The sequence below is a fragment of the Apium graveolens genome, chromosome 4 (genome assembly GCF_009905375.1).
Source record: "Apium graveolens cultivar Ventura chromosome 4, ASM990537v1, whole genome shotgun sequence".
Classification (NCBI taxonomy): domain Eukaryota; kingdom Viridiplantae; phylum Streptophyta; class Magnoliopsida; order Apiales; family Apiaceae; genus Apium; species Apium graveolens.
Genome location: NC_133650.1, coordinates 112076450 through 112087507, shown reverse-complemented (window position 1 = coordinate 112087507; position 11058 = coordinate 112076450). Strand labels below are relative to the sequence as shown.

The following is an 11058-nucleotide window of genomic DNA, read 5'->3' as shown; positions in this document are numbered from 1 at the left end:
AGCAAGCGCTTAGCTAGAGAGTTGTAAAGATACAATGGGTTATCTGTCGGTTCCAAGCCGGGATCAATTATATATATGTAATATTATTTTGGGGTTGTAAGTTATATTTTATGATTGGTAGTTGTAATCTTGTCTCATACTTTATCCTGTTTGATCCTGTTAGTAGCTAATCGGGTTTTATGCTTATTTAATTAGTAGATTAAAGGTGTGTGGGTCCTCATTTCCTAACCCCGAGATTGAGGGCGTCACATATGCGACACTTAAAATATAGATTCTAATTTTATAGTAGTAAAATATTATTTGCTTGCAATAATAATTAAGCAGGATTATGAAGATAGTTACTCTCATCTGGTGCTTAAATTAAAGAAGAATGTTTAAGCACTGAACAATGAGAGGTTGATTATGTGTTATGATCAACTGAAGTAAATTGTCAAAACTCTGCATTTTTAACTTTAGAAATGCTCTCCCACACTTCAAAAGGTACAATATCTCCCATTATCACCACCATTTTTTTTCCAGGTCTATTTGGTAAGACGACACTCCTGATATACACAGAGATAGAAATAATTGAGCATGTTTGTGTAAATTCCTAGTGATAATGAAAATTGAAGAAGTTATATGCAGAGTTCATACCGTCCATCTTTGAGATGTGCTTCTCAACCTTTCTAGCGCAGCCATTGCAGTGCATGGATACTCTTAGCACCACTATCTACAAACCAATTACATTTTTATGCTCTGTTAACAACAAATTGCTAAGGTGCTTTTATGGTGACATTGAATCTTAAGCCATGATTTGTAATGTTAAATATATGCTTTAGGACTAAAATTATATTTAATAATGTGTTAAACTATTATTATAGTTTTGAGATTCAGTTAGGTAGATTATATATTAGCAGTTATGTATTTGTGCAGTTATAGCCATGTTATCAGGAGAAGTTATATTCTCTGTAGTTTAAATATTGTAATATGTTCATCAGTTAATAAAATATATGTGTTTCTTCTAAAAATAACTTATAAATGGTATCAGAGCTCTCTTCTTAAGGGATCTGTGTTTGTACGTATTGGACAACTAATGGATGCCGAATCTGGATTCTCTTCGATTGTTCCACCATTGTTCGATAGAAATAACTACCAGACTTGGGCAGTGCGCATGGAGGCGTATTTGGATGCTTTAGATCTCTGGGAAGCAGTTGTGGAAGACTACGAAATTCATGAACTTTCTGACAATGCTACGATGGCGTAGATCAAAGCACAGAAGGAGAAGAAAATAAAGAAATCAAAGGCTAAAGCCTGTTTGTTTGCTGCAGTTTCAACATCCATTTTTACTCGAATCATGTCTCTAAAGTCAGCGAAGGAAATATGGGATTTCCTCAAGTCTGAGTACAAAGGAAATGACAGAATTTGTGGGATGCAAGTGTTGAATTTGATTCGTAATTTTGAGTTGCAAAAGATGAAAGAGACAAAGGCAATAAAGGAGTATGCTGACAGGCTTCTTAACATTGGGAATCAAGTTAGTTTGTTAGGTTCTTCAATAGCAGATTCCAGGATTATCAAAAAGATTCTCGTCACGGTGCCCGAAAGGTTTGAGGCCACAATTACTACTCTTGAAAATACCAAGAATATATCAAAGATTACACTTACAGAACTCTTAAGTTCCTTGTAAGCACAAGAACAGAGACATTCAATGAGATAAGACGGATCTATAGAAGGAGCCCTACCAATTAAGCATCAAGACGATAGGAAAAATAAGAGTCCTGTGTACAACAAGTATCATGTTTCAAGTGGAGAAGGTTGTACAACAGGTAACAGGATCAGATTCAAAAATAAAAGATTAAGATTTAGAAAAGATTATCCTCCTTGTCAACATTGTGGAAAAAAAGGTCACCCTCCATTCAAATGTTGGAGGAGACCTGATGCTAAATGCAACAAATGTAACCAGATGGGACATGAAGCTATTATATGCAAGAATGAAAATCAGCAACAAGGTGAGGATGCTAATATGGCTGATCCAGAGGAGGAGGATCTATTATTTGTGGCTACTTGTTTTGCAAGTAGTGAAGAAAGTGGGAGTTGGCTAATCGATAGCGATTGCACCAATCATATGACAAATGACAAGGAGATTCTTCGATATTTAAGGCCAACCAATATAACAAAAGTTAGGATTGGAAATGGTGATTACATCTCAGTAAAAGGAAAAGGGACTGCTGCAATTGCAAGTTGTTCAGGTACTAGGCTTATTTATGATGTTCTTTATGTACTTGATATTCAACAAAACTTGTTGAGTGTTTTTCAACTAACTGAGAGATGATTTAAAGTTATTTTGAAGACAAACATTGTTTAATAAAAGATGCAGCCAATCAAGATATTTTTATTGTTAGAATGAAAGGAAAGAGTTTTTCTTTAAATCTATTGGAGGAGGAGCAATCAACATTTACTATCAAGGAAAATATCACAGAAGTTTGGCACAAACGACTTGGGCATTATTATCACAAAGGGTTGTTGCAAATGAAGTCAAAATTGATGGCAGAAGATATTCCAGATTTTAAAGATAGGATTTCAAACTGCGATGCATGTCAATTTGGTAAACTTGTTAGAAAACCATTTCCTAAGGTATCTGGAAGAGCAACAAGAAAACTACAATGAATTCATACAGATGTTTGTGGCCTGCAAAGAGCATCTTCTTTAAAAGGTAGTCTTTATTATGTTATCTTCATCGATGATTTCACTAGAATGTGCTGGATATTTTTCTTGAAGTTTAAATCAGAAGTAGCTAAAGTCTTTTGGAAGTTCAAAGCAAGAGTTGAAAATGAAAGTGGCTGCAAAATTTAGATTGTGAGATCAGACAATGGAAAAGAATACACATCAAATGAATTCAATCAGTTTTATGAAAGTGCTGGCATTGAGCATCAACTAACAGCTCCTTACATGCCACAACAAAATGGAGTTAGTGATGGGAGAAACAGGTACATATTGGAAATGTCCAGATGTATGCTACATGAAAAAAATTTACCAAAGTCATTTTAGGCGGAGGCAACAAATACAGTTGTATTTCTTCAGAATAGGCTTCCGACGAAGGCACTAAATGATCAAACACCATTCGAGGCCTGGTATGATAAGAAACTATCACTAAAGTTTCTTAAAATATTTGGCTGTTTGTGTTTCACTTATATTCCGCATAATAAACGTGATAAACTGGACAAAAAAGCATCTCCATGTATTTTTGTAAGCTACGTTAATAAGGCCTATAAAATATTCGATCCATAAAGCAAACAATTTGTTGTTACTAGGGATGGTAACTTTGTGGAGAATGAGGAATGGAACTGGAATGACGTTGCAGAGAAGAAAAATCATTTGATGAAGGAATTGAAATTCAATCTTCCTAGTTCAAGTACTGAAGAATTAGAAGAAAATGTTGACTTGCAAAATGAAATGGTGGATCATGTCCCCGTAAGAGGAACTAGGAGTCTGTCTGATATTTATGAACGATGCAACATCGTTGTTTGTGAACCTGCAAATTATGAAGAAGCAAGAAAAAATAAAAAAATGGGTAGCTGCAATGAACGAGGAGTTGTCCATGATAGAGAAAAATAATACATGGATTCTAGTGGGAAGGCCTGAAAACAGAAAGGTTATTGGAGTCAAATGGGTGTGTAGAACCAAGATAAATGCTGATGGGTCTGTCAATAAACACAAAGTAAGAGTCGTGGTTAAAGGATATTCTCAATTTTTTGGTGTGGATTATTCAGACACTTTTGCACCAGTATCTCGTTTGGACACCATAAGGCTTTTACTTGCAATAGCCGCTCAAATGAATTGGAGAGTCCATCAGTTGGATGTAAAATCAGCATTTTTAAATGGTGTTTTGCAAGAAGAAATTTACGTTGAACAGCCAGAAGGTTTTAAGAGGAAGGGAGAAGAGAACAAGATATATCTTCTCAAGAAGGCTCTTTATGGTTCAAAGCAGGCTCCACGAGCCTGGTACAGAAGGATAGATGATCATTTGTTGAGCTTGGGTTTTAAAAAAAGCTTGTCAGAGGCTACTCTTTATGTCAAACGTCATTATGATGATGTTGTGATTGTCTCACCTTACGTTGATGATCTTTTAGTAACAGGAAATAATGCAGGCCTAGTTACAAGGTTTAAACAAGAAATGAAGAAAGTTTTTGAGATGACAGATCTTGGGTTGATGTCTTTCTTCCTTGGTATGGAAATTATGCAGGCTGAGCATGAAATTTTCATATGTCAGAAGAAGTATGAAACGGAGATATTAAATAAGTTTAACTTTGGAGAGTGCAAGGCAGTAAGCACTTCTATGAATCAGAAGGAGAAGTTGTGTGAGAATGATGGTGGTGACAAAGTTGATGAGGGATACTATAGAAGCATGATTGGTTGTTTGATGTATCTAACAGCAACACGACCAGATATTTTGAATGCTGTAAGTGTTTTGTCCAGGTTTATGCATTGTGCAAGTGAATTGCATCTTAAGGCTGCTAAAAGAGTGATATGATATATTAAAGGGACAAGTCAATATGGTATTAAATTTCAAAGAAGCAAGAATTTCAAGCTGGTAGGTTACTCTGACAGTGATTGGGGTGGTTATACTGATGACATGAGAAGTACCTCGGGTTACTGTTTTACATTTGGATCTGGTATGTTCTCATGGAAATTGAAGAAACAAGAAACCGTGGCTCAATCTACTGCTGAGGCGGAATTTGTTGCAGCAATAGCGGCGGTTAATCAAGCATTGTGGTTAAGAAAATTTTTATTGGATCTTAATCTACAACAAACAGCAAGCACTAAGATTTTTATTGATAACCAGACTTCCATTGAACTAAGCATTTCAACATAAATTTTTTTTTCATAAGAGAAGTGTAGAAGGAAGAGATTGTGACATTAATTTACTGCAAGTCTGAAGATCAGTTGGCAGATTTGTTCACAAAGCCGTTTCCAGTGAGTAGGTTTCAGTTTCTAAGGCAAAGGATTGGTGTTTGCAGCTCCTAAAGCAAGGAGAAGTGTTAAATAATTGCTTTAGGACTGAAATTATATTTAATAATATGTTAAACTATTATTATAGTTTTAGGATTCAGTTAGGCAGATTATATATTAGCAGTTATGTATTTGTGCAGTTATAGCCATGTTATCAGGAGAAGTTATATTCTCTGTAGTTTAAATATTGTAATCTGTTCATCAGTTAATAAATTATATGTGTTTCTTCTAAAAATAACTTAAATGTAAACCTATGGCTTTTCAGCTATAGTGCCCACCCGTCCTGATGATTTTATTTTTCCGGTGATGATTTCTGTTTTTTTGTGATGATTTTACATTTCTGTGGTGATTTTCTGGTAATGCCATGACAGTGGGTGTAATATCCGAGATATTGCGTGTAATTATTTTATCAATAAATGATTTTTATGTAGTTATTATGTGAATTTTGGTGAATTATCTACTGATTGATAATAATATTTAGATATATATATGTTGTTAGGTCACACACACACTATAGAGGGGGTGAATACAGTGTATAGTACAATTAAATCGAACTTTAAGAACTTAAGTAACAGAAAACAAACTTTATTGAAACAATAAACTCTGTTACAGTATGGAACTGTTACCTCTCAGTGATGAACAAATATCACGAGAGCTGCTAGGGTTACAATGAATAATCTTTTCTAATAATGATAACAGTTATAGTGTAAACCCTATGTCTGTGTTTATATACTACACAGTTACAAGATAATCGCTAATTGATATGGAATATAATTCTGCTTCCTAAAATATATCAATCAGATATCTTTTCTTCCAAGTATTCCATTCTTCACGGAATTCCTTCTTCATGCATATCTCTTCTTATGTTTATCTCGATCTTCTTTCCTTTAATCAGCTACTATCCTTATCTGATTGTCCTTCAGCACTTAAGTTCTGATATCTATCTTCTGATGATTATCTCCTGATAATATAAGTACTGATATCCTTAAGTCCTGACTTCCAGTATAAGTACTGATCAACAGTTAAGTACTGATTTATCCTGTTCACGTAAGATCTGAAAGCTAAACATAAAACATATTAGCCATGACATTATCAAATATATCTAACAATCTCCCCCAACTTGTAAATTAACAAAATATACAAGTTTAACAGATATTTGATGATGTCAAAAACATTAAGTACAAATGCATGAGAAATAGACTAGATAACTACAACTTACAGTCCTTAAAGTTTTTACCAATTTCAACTTCTGATAACAACTTCAATCTGTATAAATATCAGAATTTAAGCAGTTGTAGATCTTCGACTTGGCTTCTTCATTTTCTGATCTCTCTGATGTCAGGAGTTGTTCTGAGATAGTTCTTCAACAAACATTTCTCAGCATAGCTTAGTTCATCAATCATTCTCCTTTTAACACCTTTAAGCTCTGCAGTATCTTCACCAGTTTGAAAGATTGCAGCTCTGAGATCATTAATCTTTGCTTTTCTCAACTCCTGATCTAGTCTTATGACATAAGCTTTGTCAGACTCAAGATTGAATTCTAGTCCCTTAATACCAAGATACGTTCTGATCTGTGCAGTATTAGGCTTCATATCAACAATATCACCATTGTGATCTCTGTACTTTGGAACATATCTGCTGTCAGACTTAACAGAATAAAGCCTTTTCAGTCTCTGAATCTGTTCTTTTAAGTAGTTTGCAGCAGTCTCTGTTATTCTGTCATCCACTTGAAGTAAGAAAAGTACATGCTCCAATTCTTCAAAATACTTCAAAGGAATGGCATTTTGTCTTATATGATAAACCCTACCATCTGTCATGAAATACAACATGATGTATTCTTTCAAGTAGGTATTAAAACCATCTGTACAGATTCCAGTTGATTCAATCTCTCAGGAGTTGCTCCAATACCTGGTTCACTCAAGGAAGTTGGATCATTGGTAGTGTTATGTACTCTTCTTTCATCAGCATTTCCCAATCCAGTTTTATCTCTAGCTTCCTTTCCAGTAACTACTCTTGCTTCAAAACCACTTGCAGTAGTCTTCAAAGATTGAGTCTGTTTTGCTTTAGTGAATCCTGGTAGGAGTGTCTTTGATCTATTTTCTGATATCAAGTTAACTTGAGCACTGTCAGAGGTTACTTGCTTCTTCTGAATATCAGAACTTACAATTTCTTGACTCTGAACAACTTGAGCCATGTCAGAGGTTGTTTTAAGAACTTTTCTTGTAGTCAGAGCAAGATCATCTTTTCCATCAGTAATTTCTTCTTCCTCAGGAGGTACATAAGCCTTGATAGGTTCACCAACCTTTTCTTTACCCTTGGATCTTGGATCTATCTGTGGTTGTGATCTAGCCAATGTTGCTTCAGTATGTGTCCTTTCTTTGATCACAATGCCTTTAAGTTTTGGAAGTAACTTTTTACCAGAAGCTTCAGATTTAGATGTGACTTTCTCTGATTTAAGTCTAGCTTCTTCTTCCTTTAAACTTTCCAAGTCCATCCCTGGATTTTCTTGAAGAAATAACTGTCTTGACATTTCCTCATCAAGATCTAGAAGTTCATCAGAACTTATCCTTTTACCAGCAGCAGAACTTATTCTTTTCCCAGTATCAGAACTTGTTCTGTGACTAGCTTGTCTTGATGTAAACCTTCTACCTTGACTATGACCACTACCCATTCCAGAGGTTCCTTGGTCATCTTTTCCATCATCCTTTCCTTGCAGTGCCTTGTTGGTTGTGCATTTGGACTTAATTACCTTCTCCCCCTTTTTGGCATCAGCAGGTAATAAAAGAGAGATAAGTAGTTCCACTGAGGTCTGGATTTCAGTAAGTTGCGATTGCTGAGAAGCTTGATTTGTCAGAATTTGATCAATCTGAGCTTGTTGTTTCTCTTGAGTTTTCTCAATATAAGCAACCCTGTCAATGGTAGGTTGGAAGAACTTTTTCTTATCAATTTTCCAAACTTGTTCCTGTTTGATAAAGTTCTCATGAATCTTGTGTAGCTCTGCATGAGTATTGGAATGAAGACCTTGTAGATGTTTAGTACTCAATGCAGTGACTCTAAGCTGGGTTTTAAAATCATCAGAATTTAACATTTCATCAGCTTTAGTCAAGTGCTCAGCAAGATGTAAAGCATTTGGAACACATGAAACTGAGTTCCATTCCTTAGTCCACTCCTGACCTGCAAGAGTTTCACTCCAAGGCACTGGTGCATCCCTGATAACAAACTCCTTTACCAGTTCAGACTTAGGAAGAGTCGGTGGAGGAGTATGTCCTGAAGGACCTGCTTCATCAGCATCTACAGTTGTAGCAGCTTCACCAGTATCTCCAACATTTGCAGCATCAGAACTTAAAGAATCAGTATCTTCTGATAAGACAACAGTGTGAGTAGCAATGGAGGCTTCAGCATCCTCTAATTGCTTATCTGATACTAAGTTCTGATCAGCAGCCATATCCTGATGCTCACTTAAAATCTGATCATCAGCATCTTGATGCAGAGAAGGTGTTGTTGATAACTCTGGAGTTTGAAAAGCATTAGTAACAGGTGTTGTGGAAGGATTATTTGCTGTTGGAGCTTCTAAGAAAAGAATTGCAGGCACAACCAAGTTCTGAATATCAATTTCAGCACTTGTGCCTGGATCAACAAGAGACACAGATGGTGAGTTAGCCTTGTCAGATACAGCTTCCTGAGATGGAGTTGATGGAGAAGAAGTGACTGGAGCAAATTCCTTGCCTTGTGAGATCAGAGATTCCTGATCCCCTTCCTTAGCTGCTTCCTCCTCATCATCTGAAACTGGCCTTTGTGCCCTCTGTTTCTTGTACTTCCTTGTTGATTTGGATTCCTTGGGAGTTTCAGGAACTATCATACGTCTAAGCCTCTTGAGAAGCCTAGAACCCCCAATTTCAGAATCCTTCTGAGAAGTTGCTTTCTCAGCTTCAACCACCACAGGTTCTGAAGAAGGAATCTGTTCCTCAGAATCTGATTCATCTCTCAAAGTAAATCTCCTCCTCTTTTGAGGTGTTTGAGGAACAGTCTTTGTTCTCTTTGGCTTAGAGGATGTAGGCTTCACAGTAGGTGCTGAAGAAGAATGTTGAGCAGTCTGTGAAGTGGAGAGATAGGATTTGAGATAAGTTCTGAGGGTAGGTTGAGTAGAATGAGAGGTAGGTACTGAGGTTGATGGATTTTGGGTGGTTGGAGGTGGTTGGACATCAGAGTAAACAGATCTATAGGTATCAGGATCAGCATTTACCAGGATCTGTTTTACAGACTTAGGAATCTATAATGGTCTAACCATTTTCTTCTTAGTATCAGCATTTACCAGGTCATTAAAGTATCGTTTTGCAACCTTAAAAGGTGGGGTTTGAGTGCTGAATAAATGAGGTTCATCAGTACAGTAAGTGTAAATAAGTTGACAGAATCTAGCAAAATAAACAACATCTTGATCCTCTGTCATCCTATCCCCAATAAAACCAATTATTCCAGTTACAAAATCAAAATGAGTTTGATGGATAATAGCATACCCTATGTGCTGACTCAGAATTGGGATAGCATCAAAATTTGAACATTTGTTCCCAAAAGCTTTGGTGATGCAATCAAAGAAGAAACTCCATTCTCTTCTGATATTAGCCAGTTTCAACTGTCCAAGTTTCGTCAGACTCTTTTCATATCCCAATTCAGCCATTAACTCCCGAAGGGCTGAGTCCTCTGGAACTGAGAAAGTACAATCCTCTGGAAGATGTAAAGCCCTGCGTACTGTACCAGGAGTGACTACAAAGGATGAATCACCCACTTGGAAGATAATACTGGGAGTTCCACGGTTACCACCATCATCAAAAACTCCAGTCCTCCAGAACCTCAGAACTTGTTGACTTGAAAATAATTTAGGCTGAGTTAAGGCGTACCCAACCTCACTATGTGCAAGAAGATCTTGCATAAAGTGCAATTCAGATGGAGCTTCAGCATGATCAAGAATTGCAGCATAGTTGTTTGGAACAAACTTTGCTCCATCAATGATTAAATCCTTTGGTGCCATATGAAAAAATATTGAGATTCAAGTATGCCTGTTAGGTGTTTGAGATAATGTCTGTATGAAAAACCAATGTGAGAAAGAAGGAGAAAGAGAGTAAAAGTAAGGAGAGAGATAAAGTATAAGGAAAATAAAAGATTAAAGAAATCTTCTCTCTGTTGTACTTATACTCGGAACAAAAAAATGTTACCGTTGGACACCTGTCAGATATGCAGTAATAACGGTCAGTTACTGGGCTCGAGAAAACAGGAATCATTACTTACCCAGTTGCCTAGTTTTAAGGAAAAACCGTTCCATTAATCAAAAGAAACAGTTTTAATTCAAAATTTAAACCATTAGTACTGATTGAATTATTTTTCACTGCATCATTGATATTCTAAAAATACATCACATGAAAATGACCAAGATAATTTAGATGAGTAAGTGCTGAAAATGAATCAGAACTTAAATAAAAACAAAATTTAAATGGTCATCAGAATATCAATCAGGATTTATCAACACAAGATAAAATAACTCAGAGACAAAATCTTGAAGTAAAAACAATTTTCATTAATATATCAAGTCAATACATTTATGAAATGGAAATTACATCAATACTTATACAAGATTTTCCCTAAGCTTCTAATCCTAACATCAACAGCTTTAGTCCTAGCTAAGAAGCCTGACAAAGCTGAGGATGAAGAAGAACAGGAAGAAGACAAGATTAAGTCATCTTCCTCTTCATATCTTTGACGAACAAGATGGCGAGTCATATGATTCGCTCTTACTGACGGATAGCTTCCCGCCTTTCCTCCTCCAATCGCTCCAGATGGCGATGGTAATCCATATAGAAGAATAGGAGGTGAGTTAGCACCTCCTGTGGGACAGAATCCCAGATCTCCTCAGGAATGGCTGTTACATGCCACTCCTGCTGCCAGTCGGCACAACTTAGCTCCATTGTGAAGGTTTGGTTGTTCAAAAACATGTTGTATCGAACCATTGTGTTTTTGATAGAAGAAGGAGGATAAGTGTGTGAGAAGAATGTGATGGAAAGACTGATGTGAAGTGGTTGC

The 11058-nt window shown here is 36.2% G+C and overlaps 1 protein-coding gene across 1 annotated transcript; it reads left to right on the top strand.

The window, feature by feature from the left end:
• Nucleotides 1-1072: 1072 nt before the first annotated feature.
• LOC141718870 (uncharacterized) lies at nt 1073-1663 on the top strand. Its single transcript, XM_074521245.1, has 2 exons — nt 1073-1189; nt 1244-1663. Exons 1-2 carry the CDS (start codon nt 1073-1075, stop codon nt 1661-1663), a joined length of 537 nt encoding a protein of 178 aa, XP_074377346.1.
• Nucleotides 1664-11058: the final 9395 nt, after the last annotated feature.

Excerpts from the sequence above, each read along its gene's own strand:
- LOC141718870 (XM_074521245.1), top strand. The coding sequence starts at position 1,073 with ATGGATGCCGAATCTGGATTCTCTTCGATTGTTCCACCATTGTTCGAT. Across the intron at positions 1,190-1,243 it reads CTTTAGATCTCTGGGAAGCA|ATCAAAGCACAGAAGGAGAA; the intron begins GTTGTGGAAGAC and ends ACGATGGCGTAG.